The 16,984-nt window shown below is 49.9% G+C and overlaps 1 protein-coding gene across 9 annotated transcripts in view; it reads right to left on the reverse strand.

Moving 5' to 3' along the window:
* Positions 1-436: 436 nt before the first annotated feature.
* Positions 437-16,984, reverse strand: part of DGKD (diacylglycerol kinase delta) — a 114,022-nt gene continuing 97,474 nt past the window's right edge. For 5 of the 9 annotated variants that reach the window (XM_082690631.1, XM_082690630.1, XM_082690634.1 and 2 more), the window contains 7 exons: positions 16,623-16,774; positions 14,628-14,739; positions 14,451-14,543; positions 13,384-13,503; positions 5,106-5,223; positions 3,821-3,951; positions 437-2,598 (listed from right to left, as the gene is read on the reverse strand). In XM_082690631.1, coding sequence (XP_082546757.1) covers positions 2,509-2,598; positions 3,821-3,951; positions 5,106-5,223; positions 13,384-13,503; positions 14,451-14,543; positions 14,628-14,739; positions 16,623-16,774 — 816 coding nt within the window. In that variant the 3' untranslated portion in view covers positions 437-2,508. The remainder of the gene's footprint in view (positions 2,599-3,820; positions 3,952-5,105; positions 5,224-13,383; positions 13,504-14,450; positions 14,544-14,627; positions 14,740-16,622; positions 16,775-16,984) is intronic. The other 4 variants (XM_082690633.1, XM_082690632.1, XM_082690635.1 and 1 more) reach the window with 1 other exon arrangement.

Genomic DNA, 16,984 nt, shown 5'->3' on the forward strand with positions numbered 1-16,984 from the left:
GAGATGACAGCATGACCTTGAGCTTGGAGAGGCTGCTACCTTGGGATAAAGGTACTAGGAGCTAAACAGAGAGGTGGGAGAGGCAGATGCAGATTCTTTTTATAGGAAAGATTTAGGAGGATCAGAATATTTGCTTCCATCACATGCCCTCAGTAGGCTGGTCCAGGCTGCCCTTGATGGAGTTTGACGCTCAGCCCGACCTCCTTGCTGAGTTTTTAATTCAAAAGACCCAAGAACTCACTCATTTAAAAAACTCAACTCATTTAAAAAACACTCTTTGTGTTTTCTAAAAAACACAATGACTTTCCATTTTATTCTTTAACCACACCAATTCACCTTATTTTTAGAGTAGCTAAAAAACAATCCTGAATCCAGTTTGGAAAGACTTGAGCAAGTAATGTTTTATGTCAAAGCACAGGAAATGACAACAAGAAAATCTGTCAATGGAAGATTTTATTTATACACAGAACAACCTATTTACAACCCCAGATCGGGTATGTACACAGCAATACAGGAGGCATTTGCTTCCACGGCGGGCACTGTATAAATTAAGATCATAAATATGAGGGGTAAGCCCCACCCGAGGGCACAAAACCTCTTCTCCAAGACTCCCCAGGACTGACCCTTCCTCCCTCCATGCTGACAGGATTGGGGTCCCAGCGGGACCGCGCTCAGCCACAGCAGGAACATCGGGGCCTGGCGGAGAAGCGGGCCACGGAGGGCGACGTGGCCCCCACAGCAACGCAGCGCGATCCCCACATCGGCGCACTTCCACGCAACAAGCACATTGACTCCACTCACCTCTAACTTACTAGAATCAGAAAAATGGTTTCTATGTAAACAGTGTGTTTTCATCACTGACAACACATTAATTTTAAACACCATGCTTGACCCAACCCTCAGGCTTCCCCGAGAGAGGGCCGGGAGGGCCTGGGGTGGCCTGCAGTTTCAGACCCATCCGCAGCTGCCACTCCCCCATTTGCCATGGGCGTGCTTGTCCCCGGTCCCTACCAGAGGGGACAGCGCAGACACCGTGCCGGCACCGCGGGCGGGCTCAGGTCCCCTCAGTCTCCTTTCTCAGCCTGTTCTACCTGGAAAACCAGTGATTCCTGGTGGCCAGATGACTCCTCTCTGCCTTCCACGTCCCAAACGGCCATCTGCTGGCACTGGACCTTAGGGTGGGGAAGGCCACAGACAGCTGCCCGGCCTACCTCCAAAGGCGCAGCAGAGCACCCTGCGGAGCACAGGCCTATTCACCCCAAACCCAATGCTGCCACTCTACTCTCGGGGACAGGAGCTGGCTGGGCGCCCGGAAGGTCACCAGCAGGAGCACCCCCAAACTGGAGGTATGGGCCAGGTTGGCTCACGGAGGGGCCCACCAGGCACACCAATAAAGGGGAGGCACAGGGGCCTGCAAAGCGAGTGCCAAGTAGAGGCTGTTTGGTGGTGAGCTCCCCAGGGTCCCCTCAAGGGTGACCAGACAGCACCTGCAGCCCAGTCCCCTTCATGGACGAGGGGTAAAGCGAGCTCCAGGAGATGGGGTGGCATGCCCCTTTGGAGCATGGAGCCCTAGCTGGCAGCCGGACACTGTCCCCTACCCGGGCCCGCAAGGGCTGGGGATGCAGGCTAGAGTGGCATGAGACAGAGCCATCCACATGGTCAAACTGTCAGGACGCTGGCCTGGGACGAAGCCTGGTCTCCCCCAGGATAGGGAGAGACATCTTCCCAGCGCCCAGGAAGCGCTCTCTCCGCACACCACCATGCTTATACAAATATGTCCTCTGTGGAGAGACAAGAGAGGCTATGGCGTCTTGGGATAGACATCCCACGTCCCATACCAGCAGCTCAAGAGAGGGCACCAACCAGGACAAGGGACCAAAAGCAATGGGGAAGGGATCTGGCAGCCCAAGATCACAGCCACCCGTTTACTTGGCTTTAGGAGGGACGAGTTGCCTCCTCTCCAGGTCTAGTGACAACAGACGGGACTGGCAATGCAATCCTGCCACGCTCAAGTGACAAGAGGCAGATCTTTGTGAAAGACCTCATCCATAAATGGGACATCAGCCATGGGTGGCCTGGCAAGGGTGCTGTCAAGACCTGGGTGGCTGGTGGGCACAGAAAGAACTTTCCAGTGCAGGAGGCTGCCAGCTGGGTCAGTTTCTGCACGCCTGGGAGATGCCACACGGTGTGCGATGATGAGGCTCACCGTGAGGAACCCACAGGACAATCCCGGGCAGCCCCAGGGCCCAGGAGGTCAGGCCCGGCCCAGGTCACAGGTCAGCAAGAGCAGAGGGGAGGTGGTGGTCCGCCCCACATAACGCCGGGTGGGACGAGGTGCTGTTTCAAGGTAGCTATGTTGGTGTGTTCGAGAACCCGGAGCAGTCACAGAACGGGCGTCTGCAAGGCTTCCTGTCTGGAGCAAAGGGAGTAGCACCATGAGAAGGGGCAGGCGCTGCGCCTGGCCTTAGTCGTGGGGGGTGCGGGGGACGCAGGCCGACAGGGCCAGGGCTAGGCCTCGGTGGCAGGAGTGCTCCGGCTCAGCTCCTTGATGCCACACAGGATCCTCTTCATGTGGCCCACCTTGGTCACACCGAGGTCCTGCAACGAGAGGACAGCACCCTGATGCCAGGAAGGGGGCTTGGCCCCCGCGGGCCTTCTACCTGGCTTTCTGAACGCAAGCGAAGGAGAAAAAATGAAGACAGTGACACCAGATAGAGATGGCCCACGCGTGAAGAGTCGTGCAGATGCCCGCCACAGCCCCTCCCACAAGCCTCAGTCCCTGCTGCCGTGCAGGACAGACCCAGGACACTGGCCTGGCGGCAGGGATACAGTGACTCAACAAAGCTGCCGTCCAAGACGTCCCCAGGGGTGGGTCACCCACTCAGGACATGGCTCCAGGAGCCCTGGGCTCAGGTTGGCCCACGCGAACCCCAGCGCGAGCAGCCTGCCTCCGACCGCTGCACCCGCAGACCCCACACACCTCCCACACTCAGGACCCCTAGTAGCCTGTGTCCAGCGAGTCTGTCGGTCCCAGTTTTCCAACAGCTTCTGTTCGAGCCTCTGTGTCACATATTGGGAATTCTTACAATATTTCAGACATTTTTGCTACTACATTTGTTGCGGTCATTGGTGACCACTGATCAGGACTCACTGAAAGTTCCAATAACAGTAGTTTTTAGCAACGAGTTTTTTCACTAAGACAGGCACACTTTTGAGACGTAACACTGCTGCACACCTGACAGATTGCATGTTCTACACGTGACTGTCCTGTGCACCTGGAAACCAAATAGTTCAGACTCGTTCCTTCACAGCATCTTTGTGGGGTGCCTGAGCGTCAGCTCCAAAGGGAGAGGGACCCCCGTGTGCTGGGGGCCACTGTCACACAGGGCTCTTCAGCTGACTCCTTAGCATAGAGCTGCGTCCCCCAACAGAGTTTATTTCTATGTGGGCTCCACCCCCAAGGTGCGGCTTAAGCCCATAACCCTGAGACCAAAAGTCACATGCTCTACTCACAGCCAGCCAGGTGCCCGCCCTCGACAGGATTTTTAATGTTAAAATAGTTCACTTGTCCAATTAGATTAAGAAAAGCAAAGATCTCCATCATGTCCGCTTTGGCTTTGTCTGGCTATGGGAGGTGGCGACATCACTGCCGGGGGGCAGAGGCGCTCTGCTGGCCACCGTCGCGCATCACCCCGAGACACGCACAAGAGAACCATGAGGAGAGCCCTGATGCTGGGGCGTGGCCAGGTCAGAGGGAGGGGACAGAGAAGGGAGTGCAGGGAAGCCCAGGGCGGGTTCCCAGGAGACAATGTGGAAGTACCTTGAGGTCCCTCCGCTCCAGGTGCAGGAGCTCAGAGCCCCGGATGTCGTGCCGCGTGAAGATGTCCTTATACTCACAGAGACTGAGGTGCTCCAGCCAGGCAGCAACCTCCTCTGTCCCCCAGAGGTGAACTGTCGGAGACGGAAAAGCACGAATGCAGTGAGTGCCCAGAGCCCAGCGCGAGGCAGGTGGCAGCCGGCACCTGAGACATCCCAGCAGCAGGCATCCCAAGATGCCCCAGAAGCCAGCACCCAGACAAGATGCCTCAGCAGTAGGTACCCCAGACACCCCAGCAGCTGGCACCCACATGCCCCCAACAGCTGGCACCCAAGACACCCAGCAGCCAGGCCCTGAGATGCCCCCAGCAGCTGGCTCCCGAGACCTCCAGCAGCAGGGACCCCACACACACCCCCAGCAGCCGGCACCCACCGCCCAGCCACAGGCACCGCCCCAGAGCCTCGCAAAAAGCAGCAAGGAGCCACCCGCTCTCCAAGGGAAGGAGCTGCAGTCTGTTCCTGCCAGGTTGGCCATCAGCCTGGTCATTTCCCCCATGTCCCAGGAGGGACCAGACACCCCCAAAGAGGTAAATGCCAATGTGACTGTGCCGCTGAGGCCAGCCTGCGCTCCTCTCTGGAGGGTCCTGTCACTTCTGGTCCACAGCAGGAAGGGAAACAGGCAGAGATTCATGTAGCCAGAGCCACCGTCATTAAAAGAAACCCAACTGCTGGACAAACATGCGAAGAAGAAAAATCAAAGGCACAAATCCAAACTCGGGGCTTCTCGGCACCTGAGAGCACTGGAAACAGCCATGCTAAGAGCCCCAGTTTACGGACTCCCCCAAAAATGTCCTCGAGTGCCATTTTCTATTGACCTCCCCAGCTGCAAGCGCCGCTGGCCCAGGCTCCAGCATGGGGCCTGGACTCATGAGTTGTCAGCCGGGGACCAGCAGCCCCTCACAAGAGGAGGGCCCGGTGGGCCCTGCACAAGACTAAAGTGTGAGCTCTGTGTCTCTGAGTGTCCTATCACCTCTAGTGTCCCCCTCCCCGCTTGCATCCCCTAATCCAGGGCAGGCACGCAGTGTGGTGTCAGTCACTGGAGTCCGCCCAGGGAGTGACCCCGGGAAGGAGCGACAACACAGGGGCAGCTCCCTAGACAAACACCGCGGCAATAGGGGACGTGATCAGGGACCACGGGGAAGAACCAAAAGGCTGCAGAAAAAAGCAGAGACCACAATGGCCCCCACAGCCGGCATGGACAGCCAGAAGAACAGCAGGAGGGCGGGTACCCGGGGCTCCCAGGCTACAGCGAGCTTCTCTGTTCTTGCTGTTTTTCTCTTTCTTAAACTTCGTCACCAGGCGGAACTTGCCACTGCGGCTGCGTTTGGAAAGCTCCAGCATCACATTCTGTGGGGGAAGCAAGAGGCAGGGAGAGTCAGAGGCTGAAGCAGCCAGGCAGGAGGCACACGTTGGGCAGGGGGGCTCAGTCCCCACCGTACCACTGTCCCCCTTGGTTTCTAGGCTCACAGACTTACCTGTAACGCCTCTTAAAGGTGGTTTCACAGTGATCACACAGTGTCTAATACCACATTTGATTTCCTAATTTTATAACGTGTGTTTCTCATGTGATTGAAAAGCTTCATGAATATTACCCAAATACCAATACATTCTACAAAGATTATCCAGTAGGTCACAGCCGATCTTCGGAGCTGCACGGGCAGACAGGGACACGTGGGATATAGTGTCTTTCTAAAAACAAAGCTTTTCTGGCATTTTTCGGTCTTTCCTTGGAACCTACTCCCCAAAGCAGCATCACTGAGGGACAGGAGCACTGGATCCCTGCCACCACCCCGCACAGTGCTGCCCAGGAAATGGGCAGAGAGGACACTGCCCCTTCCCAGCTGGTCTGACTATATTCACACAGAAGCAGGGCCACAGGCCTCTGCACACGATACATGGGCCTGGATTTACGTGTGTACACATCCTACCCCCGTATTCACAAATAAAGCAGAATTTCCTATGTCCCATGAGCGCCTCTTCTTGCCCCTGAGGGCCTGGACTCTGCCCCAGGGCCCTCTCTACTGACGTCCCCACTCTGACCTGCATGGTCACATTTGGCAGCTTTAAGATACTTTCAGATCTGAAAGGGACACATGGTCCCACTGAAAAAAATGCCACAGGGATTTTCATTAGAATTGCACCAAATCGGGGGGCGGGGGGAGAGTGCGGGTCCTCACATCCAGGAACACGCTCTGTAGTGCCACCAACCCTCCGGGTGCCCCAAGAGCCCCTTCGTGGATTTCTGATCAGAGGCATTTCCGGCTTCAGGTTTTCTACTAGAAAAGAGACTTCTCATAATGGTATTTCTAACTGATGATCGCAGGGCTCAAGGAACTTAATTTACAAATTTCTTAACTTGGCAAAATAATCAACCATCCATCAAACAGCTGCTCCGTTAAAGACCATTAGCGCCTCGGCTCCCAGGCTCTTCTATGCTGGGACTGGTGGGCGCCCGCCTCACTCCTCAGCGCTCCCACAGAAGGGGCACCCGCAAGCAACCCAGAGCTGCTCTCCCCACAGCCCAAACAGAATCCTATGCCTGACTTTACAATTTCCTTTTTTTTTAAATGCCTATGAGGATCACATTAATTTCTAACTTTTATTATTTTTTAGAAGATTTTATTTATTTATTTGTCAGAGAGACAGAACACAAGTGGGGGGAACGGCAGGCATAGGGAGAGGGAGAGCTAAGCAGAGAGCCTGGTGCTGGGCTCAATCCCAGGACCCTGAGACCATGACCTGAGCTGAAGGCAGACACTTAACCAACTAGGCGCCCCTAACTTCTAACGTTTAATATGGGGATTTCATCCTGGGAGGCCAGCAGAAAGAGGCTATCAATGTATGACCTTGTCTCCCCACCTTGTAAATTAAGCAAATTCCAGACATCAAACTACTCTCACACACACACAAACGCTTCCGTATGCAACCCTAAAAGACAGGAATGCGCTCCTAGAGCATCTACCCACAGCACCATCACCACACTGACACCAGCACAAGCTCACGTACATCTAATAACATCAAATCTCCCCGCCTGTTCCAAAGGGTTACCCTCATGGCTGGTGTGTCTGAACCAGGACCCTCGTGAGGGCCACAAGTGACACTCAGCTGCTCTGGCTCTCAGGCTCCCCGGCTTCATCCTTCACCACAGAGAAACCAGCTGCCTGCCCAGTAAGACGGCCCGCCCCACCCCTTGCCCACGCAGATTGGATCCAGATTCCTGCCTTTAGACAGGATGCTGTCGCCAGTGATGACACAGGCTTGCAACTGCCTCCCAACAGGTGAGGCCTGCCATCCTCTTTCTGGGGCCAGCAGCTTCTTTCGCCACAGGTGCTGCCACCCATGGGACCCACTGGAAACTGAGTGCTTCCTGGGTGGGAGCGGGGGGAGGATGCAAAATGGCCTTTCAGTCCCTCTGCACTTTCCACCTGGAATTTTTTTTTTTAAAGATTTTCTTTTTTGGGGCACCTGGGTGGCTCAGTGGGTTAAGCCTCTGCCTTCGGCTCAGGTCATGGTCTCGGGGTCCTGGGATCGAGCCCCATATTGGGCTCTCTGCTCGGCAGGGAGCCTGCTTCCCCCCCCTCCCCTCTGCCTGCCTCTCTGCCTACTTGTGATCTCTGTCAAATGGATAAAATAAAATCTTTAAAAAAAAAAAAAAGATTTTATTTATTTATTTGACAGACAGAGATCACAAGCAGTCAGAGAGGCAGGCAGAGAGAGAGGAGGAAGCAGGCTCCCCGCCGAGCAGAGAGCCCAATGCAGGGCATGATACCAAGGCCCAGGGATCTTGACCTGAGCCGAAGGCAGAGGCTTTTAACCCACTGAGCCACCCAGGTGCTCCCCACCCGGAATTCTTTTATAAAAAATTGCTTTCAATTTTGGGGCACTTGGGTGTCTCAGATGGTTAAGCATCTGCCTTTAGCTCAGATCATGATCTCTAGTCCTGGGATCAAGTCCCATGTTGGGCTCCCAGGTCAGTGGGGAGTCTGCTTCTCCCTCTGCCTCTCCCACTGCTTGTGTGACTCTCTCTCTCTCTCTCTCAAATGAATAAACTAAATCTTTAAAAAAAAAAAAATTAAAAAAACAGTAATAAACTGGTTTTGCAGATCTACTGATAATACAGAATTCTGAAATCAGATTTGCTAGTTTTTAAAGTAATGAACTATTTGAAAGTTGCCAAGATTTGCTTCTAATATGTGACTATACTTAACACTATTTAATCTATACACTCAAAAACAGCAGACATGGTAAATTTTGTGTGTTTCTTATCACAATTTAAAACACAAATTGCGCCAACGTCCATCTTTTCCTAGCTTTGATGCTGTTTCTTATATAGAGGAATTACATATTCCTTGACATTTTTCCTTCAGAGATAATTATTTTTTCAAGTTGTCCTGTAGCTATTCTTTTTAAAATGTCTTTAGGGATGCCTGGGTGGCTCAGTCAGTTAAGCATCTGCCTTTGGTTTAGGTCATGATTCTGGAGGCCCAGGATCGAGCCCCACATTAGCCCCACATCCCTGCTCAGCAGGGAGTCTGCTTCTCCCTCTGCCCCTCACCCTGCTCATGTTTTCTCTCTCTCTCAAATAAATAAAATCTTTTAAAAAATAATTTACAAATAAATGTCCTTAGATTTCAATTTGTATAGTTTAAATTTTTCCTGACATTTCAATGGTTTTAGCAAGATTTTTTAAATTAGCATTTCTTTGAAAATAATATACTTGATTTATCCTCTTATCTGTTGTTCCATGACCTTTATCACTTCATACTGTCCAGACCTTCCTCGATTTGCCACAGAATGATTTAATTTCTTGTATTTTATAGTTAAACTCTGAATAACATTGAAGTCAGGAGTGCCACCCCCCACCCATGAAGTTGAAAATCTATGTATAACTTCTGACTCCCCAAAGAGCCTTACTAATACCATAAACAGTTAACACAAATTCTCTATGTATATCATATACCGTATTCTTTTAAAATAGTAAGCTACAGGGGGGCGCCTGGGTGGCTCGGTGGGTTAAAGCCTCTGCCTTCGGCTCGGGTCATGATCTCGGGGTCCTGGAATCGAGCCCCGCATTGGTCTCTCTGCTCAGCGGGGAGCCTGCTTCCTCCTTCTCTCTCTGCCTACTTGTGATCTCTGTCTGTCAAATAAATAAATAAAATTAAAAAAAAAAATAGTAAGCTACAGGAAAGAAAATGTTAAGAAAATCCTAAGAAAAAATACATTTGCAGTACAGCACTACATTAATCAGAAAAAAACCTGTATAAGGGGACCCACGCAGTCTAAACTGTACTGTTCAAGAGTCAACTGTACTTCAAAGAACTAGCTCACAAACTTGCCAACTTTGTTTTTTGCTTTCAAAGAAGTCATTGTCCTGTTTTTACACTAGTAGAATGTGGCACCATGCCTTCCAAGCTTCCACTTGCTCTCTCCCCTTACATGGGTACAGCAGAGGTCCCAGAAGCTGGGAGCACTGAGCTGTGAAGCAGCCAGCAGAGAAAGGTGGAGAAGGCAGGAGTCCTGGACAGCCCAGAAGACCCCTAAGAGCACGTGTGGTTTTCCTTTCACTCCCGGGACAGCTGGCTGCAGTTTCTGGGCTGAGGTCCCATGGGATCAATGCTGGCAGTAACACTGCCCTGGCCCCACCCTGCTCTGCCCCAGCTGGCTCCAGAGGTTTCTGGTTTTGCGACTAACCTGCCCGTGCACCATCTGTACAACTTCCCACCTGTCACCTTGTACCGTCTCACCAGCCCACAGCTAGGAGCTTTAGAGACCAGGGCAACTACTGACATGGCTTGAAGGACTCATGAGGTCAGACATCCAGGAGGGACTTGCACTGGTTTGTTTCAGCAGTGGCTCTACATTTGATGCTACTTGTTTTGAAAATATTTTTAGGCTTAAAGCTCTGGAACCACAATTCCTGAAACAGACACGTTCAGTACTAACACCTGCAAGTCCCAAACAACCCAAGTTTACTGTGGTCATCCTGCAACCAGGCACCAGGCTGCGAGTCTCCCACTGCAGCAGCTGCTACACTGTCCATGGACTGAGGAACGTTCTAGCCCTCCCTCGGTCTTCAGAGGCAATCTGCATGCAGGAGGAATCTACCCACCCTGGGCAGGGCATGGGAGCCCACGGCCCACACCTCACAGCTGGCATTTCTACTTTGAGTTGGTGTCTGAGGTGTCCTGTGGCCCAGCACTGTGCTGCTCAAACCACTCCTGGAAAGGAACCAACTTTAATAATTTCCATTCCATAGTGGACTGATACTTTAGCAAAATACAGTAAAATAAATCACTAAAAAAATGAAACCAAGAAGGGACATCCAAAGTATAAGCCTCAATTTTTTATTATTTTCAACAGAAATAAAATTTTTCTGTTAATTGTTTAAAAGTTTCTAAACTCTTCCCTTAATTTCTATAATAACAAAGAGTTTTCCACTGTCAGTAGTGCTTATCTACAACATGATCCAATTCTTAAACTGTCCTATGGGCACGAGGAAAAAAAACAAAGTCCATCTTTACAGAATATAAAATTCTCTCAATGGAGAAACATAATACACACACATACATAATTTTGTCAATTTTCTTTTATTTGCATGCTATGATAGTTTATTTCATTATTCATGGACTGATAGTAATGGTTCACACCATAATTTGGTTTCTGTCACTTTCATTTCAGGAAGTCTTTCCTTCACAAATTCTATGTTAATTGAAATTAAAATTGGGGGATAGTCATTAAAAGAATAGAGAGCTTGCATTTCCAAAATACTAGAGAGTACAAAGAGAATTGTGTGGGAGAAAGGAGAGACTTACCAATCAAAATGAAGAAATTAAAAAAAAGTAGAATACAAAGCACAAAATATGGCAAAATATACAGATAAATAGATCAGTAATCACAACGAATATAAATAGACTGAACTCCTCAGTTAAAATGCATGGTACCCAACTGGATAAAACCTCAATTTGACAACATGCTATTTATGAAAGAAATCCTCCAAATAAAGCTTGAAAGTAAAAGTATGAAAATGAAAATACCAAATAAGCAAACTTAAAAAGAAATTACTATAGAATTAGAGTATCTTTACATAAAAACAAAACCTATATGCACCTAATAACATATCCTCAAAACACAGAAATCAAAAATAAAACCACAAATGTAAATTAAGATCTCTACATTCATGATCAGAGTTCATGATCAGAGTAATTGATAGACCAAAAAGACAAAAATAAATCTTAAAACTATAAAATTATATTTTATCAATATAAAGTGATGTTTTAATCATGTATTACAATTATATTTTTATATTAAAATTTACTTCAGTTCTTTTGTGTTTCCTTAAAATTGTTTTAATCTTCCTGTGTCATAAGTTTTTACTGAGGATGGAGAGAGAAAACTGGACTCCTGAGATTGGTATATGTTTAGGTTTCCTTTTTAACACAATCTTATAATAATTTGCTTTTAGGAGGGGAAGCTATGTCATTTTGTTATCTTACTTGTATGCTGTTAGCTACATTTTTACTAGTCCCTTCTTCTTTCTTTTTGTTTTCTTCTGTTTCTCTTTAAATTCTAGTTAGTTAACATATCGTGCAACATTGGTTTCAGGAGTAGAATTTAGTGATTCATCACTTACTACATATAACACCCAGGGCTCACTACAACTAGTGCCCTTCTTCATTCCTATCACCCATCTAGCTCATTACCTGTCCACCTCCCTCCATCATCTCTCAGTTTGTTCTCTGTAGTTAAAAGTCTGTTACGGTTTGCCTACCTCTCTCTTTTTTTTTTTTGAAAACTCTTTATTTTCTTTTATAGTGTAGATTATATGTTGTTTTTGGTTCTGAAAAACTGATTTGGAAAAACAAAAATCTTTTCAATTCTACTAGAAACTACCTTTAACTTTTTGTTTTGATTTGTTTTTTATTTTTTTAAGATTTTATTTATTTATTTGACACAGAGAGAGCAAGAGAAAGACAGCAAGCACAAGCAGAGGGGATGGCAGGCATGGGAGAACCAGGCTTTCCACTGAGCAGGGAGCCTGATGAGGGGCTCGATCTCAGGGCCCTGGGATCATAACCTGAGCCAAAGGCAGTTGCTTAACCAACCAAGCCACCCAGGAACCCCTACCTTTAAGTTTTTAAAGATACTACTAACTTTGCATTTCCCTAATTATCAAAGTCAAGAACCCTTTTTTTAAACCTTCCACCTTACTGTGCCTTCATTCTTCTGTCCATGTCTTCTTCCCAGCCTCCCCACCTACTGTCCACTTCACAGGCTTTTGTAACTTAATCTGGAAATCCTGAGCTGTTACTGCTATATCTATTAAATATTCTATATATTATTATTTTAGTAATTTTTTCTCACATGAAAATTTTGTATTTACAGCTAATAATTTAACTAAGTTTGAGGAGCTCAGCCAGTCCTTTTAAACCAAAATATCCTCACACGTTAAGTTACTGAGTTTTGCTGTTTCATTGGAAGGCCTCAGAGTCAGTTTTCCATGCAAGGTTGCATTTGTCAACAAATGCCTCCATTTTCAGAGAAGAACGGGATAGACTATTGTAGCCTTCCTCTCTACCTCACCTTACTGCTACCAACAGGTTCTAACAAACAAAACTGGCAGTGGGGTGCCAGATGTGTAATGTCTAACAGTTCTTTCTCTTGCAAGACTGTAGTACCCTACCCTAGGAAGAACTTTTCTCCTGGCCCACTGATAAAAAAGAAAATCTACAGTACACCTTTAACAAGATCTGCCCACAAAACTGACTATCCAACAAAACAACTATCCAGAGTCTCCTGGACTCTTCCTACCTATTCACTGGCTGCAGGAGGCAAGCCAGGGTGCAACATGCCCAGGGTTCTATCTATCCTGGCGATAGGGAGTACACATGCTGAAGTCTCTAAACACATGCAAAAGAAAAGTGTGACTGTCCCTTGTCGACCAACTCTGTGTCCCTGTTGACAACAAACTCAAGAAGCTGCCATTTTTCCAATGTGTCTTCACACCAGGGACAAACAACGGGGCTAGCCTCCGCCTTCTATCTGAAGGCCAGCCCTGCCATTCTGTTTCTGACGGCGGTAAGTGCCCAGTCATCAAGGATTGTGCTCAGTACTAACTCCCAACTCCTTCCTACCTGCCAGGCTTTCCATACCTCTAATGTGTTTTATTTTTTATTTTTTTAAAGATTTTATTTATTTAGAGAGCGAGCACAGGCAGACAGAGTGGAAGGCAGAGTCAGACTCCCTGCGGAGCAAGGAGCCCGATGTGGGACTCGATCCCAGGACGCTGGGATCATGACCTGAGCCGAAGGCAGCTGCTTAACCAACTGAGCCACCCAGGTGTCCCCTTCTAATGTGTTTTAATAGAGAAGTCTTGAGAAGCCCTATCAGGGGCTGCAAGGTGGACACCATCTTAACCTCAAAGCTACACAGATCACAGTAATTACAGGTACAGAAGGGAGAGCCACTGCACCCAGAGGCGCTGAAGCTGAAGGCCTGTGACCCACATACCTCTTCATCACCAGGTTCCATGGACTGGCACAGCCAGGGGGTGTCCGCCAGCTTCCTGAGCTGCTGGTCCATTTCTGTGAGAGCAGCTCCAAGCCGCTCTTTCTGAGGGGGGTCCAACTGCTGCTCCAGGCAGGAAGGAAAGACAAACAGAGCTGGTCATTAGCAGTGAGGAGCTGGGGCCACAGCAAAGCCCCCATGCAGGCACATAGTCTGCTCCAAGGAAAGTGATGGTTCTCGGACAGTTCTTATAAGAATTCCTAAGGAAACTAAATGAAACAGCACTGGCTAAGGGGCCAGATTCAGAACTTCCCTTCTAAGAAGAATCGGGTGATGGAACTAAAACTCTCCTTTCATAAAACTGGGAAAAAACAAGCTTGTCTGAAAACTAAAATAGCAGCACTGACACTTGACCTACTTGGGTTTACCTTGGGAGCCCTATGTTAGAAAGAAGACAGGACCAGACCTGCGCCAGAGTGCAGGAAGTGCTATGAGGCAGCGAAGGAGCAGCCATCACACTCAGAAGAGCAGATTACTGTGAAATGAACAATAGAAGACATGGAAACTAGACTTTTGGGGTGGTTCTAGATGTGTGATCTTCAGCAAGTTACTCTACCTCCTAGACCTCCACGTACTCATCTTTTTAAACAAGAATGTTGGCTAGGCCATCCCTTGGGTCTTCCCTATTTTAGCTTCTGCAATTCAGTGAAACCCAACCTACATGCTTCCCCAGGGCTGACTCTTCAGCCAGGTTGGCAGGGCCAAGTGAGGAACGGCAACAGCACAGCATTTCTGAGAACGGAGTCTGCCTCCCTGGTCTAAGGCAGAATTCTGCATACAGCCACAAAGGTGGTTCTGTCCACAGGAGTCTAACATGCTAGCGATGATGTGGTTGAGTCATGGCCAGAGGGCTGGAGAACCAACCACATGGCCAGATCAGATGACCTCCAAGGCCCTTTCCCACACTGAGTCTAGAATTCGTAAGACCAGGAGCTCCAGGCTGAAACCTGCTGCCGCCTGCACAGTGGGCACTAGCGCATGCCCAATGGGGAGCCAGCCCCTCGGCTTACCAGGGCCACCCTCCCGGCCAGGAGCAGTGCTGTCTCCCTGCACAGGGCTTGAATGTTGTTCACCATCTCCAGGACAAAGCCACAGTTCAGCCCCTGAGAGGAATCAGAAGGACACCCATGTAGAAGGCCCACGGGCTACAGGACTCCAGAGGAGCAAAACCTGAGAAGCACAGGCACCTCTGTGGTTCTGGGCTTGCCATACACTCGGTCCATGGACTTAGAGCTGGCATTGACGGCGTGGGCAAGTTCCCGCTCCATGTCTTGATGGGACTGAGCGATCTCCCGGATACTAGAGGGAAAGAAACACAGCACTCATCAGACCAGATGAAGGGGCAGCCTATCATGTCACCTCGCTCAGACACAGGCCCGGTCCAGCCCAGAGGGCCAACACAGACACAGCCCAGCCAACAGGGAACAGAGCAGGTCTTAGAGGGGAAATGGGATACCAAACTCCAAGTTTCTCCAGAAACTCAACCAGGGAGGAAAATACCCAAAATGAGACTCAGACTGTAAAATGGCAAGCTGACAGGAAGCATGGTTTGCAGGCCTGTTGTGTGGAGACAGCTGATTGTTCCTGAAAGGGGACTTTGCCTCCCTGCTCTATAAATGAGGATGAGAGGACCCTTCTCTATGAGGATGATCCTGGTTCAAAAGGCTGAGACTCCAGGACATGGGCCCAGGCAGCAGCCCCTGGCCTGAGGGACCCACACAAATAGGGGGCGGTGACAGGGTTGGACATAGCAAGAGCACCAGGGACAGAGGGAGCTCATAAGTCAGGGAAGGAGGGTGGGGAACCACTTGTCCTACCCTGGGGAAAACTAGGAGCAGCTGCCAGACTTTATTTTTTTTTTTTTCAAAGATTTCATTTATTTATTTGTGAGAGGGAGCGAAAGAGAGAGTGAGCACAGGCAGGCAGAATGGCAGGCAGAGACAGAGGGAGAAGCAGGCTTCCCTGCCAAGCAAGGAGCCCAATGTGGGACTCGATCCCAAGACGCTGGGATCATGACCCAAGTCGAAGGCAGCTGCTTAACCAACTGAGCCACCCAGGCGTCCCAAGCTGCCGGACTTTAAACAAGACAATGAGATGGCAGGTCCCCACCCATGGGGGTGGCACAGACTCTGAGGGGACAAGAATGAGCGAGAAGAAAAGCAGAAGCCTGTTATATAGCAAGGAACTGAGAAAGAATGTAAAAAGTGAAGTCATCAAGCCGGGATACTGATCTGGTCACAGGGGCAGGGGAGGCAAGAAGTGGTGCCGGCTACTTGAGACAGAGGACACAGCACAGGACATGCTTTCGAGGGTGGGTACCCAGAAGGAGGCATGGAACCAGAAGTGCCTACAGGAATCCCGAGAGAGCTACCAACCCACAGACTGAGAGCGTGATGCCAGGGGAAAGGACAGAAGAATCGCCCAGAAGGGCACACAGAGCCTAGAGCCCACAGGGCAGCAGTGCTCCCGGCAGGGGGAGAGGAGGAGGAAGCCTCAGAGCAGCACAGAAGCAAAGTCAAGGAGCACCAGGCCAGCGTGAGACCTCAGGGGGCGACCAGGGAAGGGAAATACAGTTGAAAACCAGAACCAGACACCAGCCGAAGAAGGTCAAGGGATCTGGAGGAGAGGACACAGGTCACCAGGCTGAACGACCCTTTCAGAGTGAGGCCCAACGGCAGCCGGCACCCAGGCAGGTGGGGAGAATGGACAGTGGCAAAGGGAGACCACCGTGCGGAAGGTCGTCCCCAGTGGCTCCAGGAGCCACTTCTCAAAAGCAGATTAAGAGAAGGAAATGCCTTTGGGTACTGGTGGGTTTTGTTTTTTTCCTAATAACTACAGGGTTTGTTTTTTGGTAACAAACCTGCTCTCTGGGATGAAGTAAAAGAGGCAGTAACAGGACTATTCTGAAGAACCCGAGACAGTGAAAACACCAGGGGATTTTAAGCTTCCAGCTACATGAACTCCGAGCAATCTCTGCAACTCAGTGAGCAGAAACGAACCAAAGCCCAGGGCCCACAGAAACCCCAGCTGGGCCCTGATGAAGTAGGCAGACTGGCACATGGGCCCCAGAGGAGGGACGCCACGCCTGCACCCTAGCGGTGACCGTGCAGCCCCGAGGACGTTCAGGGACCCAGGGGCTCCAGCCGCAGGAGGCTGACCGCACAGGGAAGGCGGGGGCCCACCTGTGGATGAGGGCTCCTGCCGCCTGCCCGAACTGGTCCATCTGGGTGGCCTCTTCCTCGGACAGGATCTCCGGGTGCAGAGAGAACGACGGAGGGCGAGGAAGTTCACACTTCTGCTTGTCTTCCCAGGACTTAAGGGTGTTCTCAAATGCCTAGGGCGAAGGACGCACCATCACACCATGCACTGCTCTCTCGAGAGGCAAGCAGGTGCCCAACAGCAAACACTGCTGGGACAGTCACTGGACAACAGCCAGAAAAGGAGAGATAGAGTTCGGTTTCACACCAAGGAGGGGAAGTAATCCTGGAAATTATACCCCTGTTCCCTTAAACTCTGTGTCTAACAAAAGTAAATTCCTAGAACA

This window comes from Mustela nivalis (genome assembly GCF_964662115.1).
Source record: "Mustela nivalis genome assembly, chromosome: 11".
Taxonomy (NCBI): Eukaryota; Metazoa; Chordata; class Mammalia; order Carnivora; family Mustelidae; genus Mustela; species Mustela nivalis.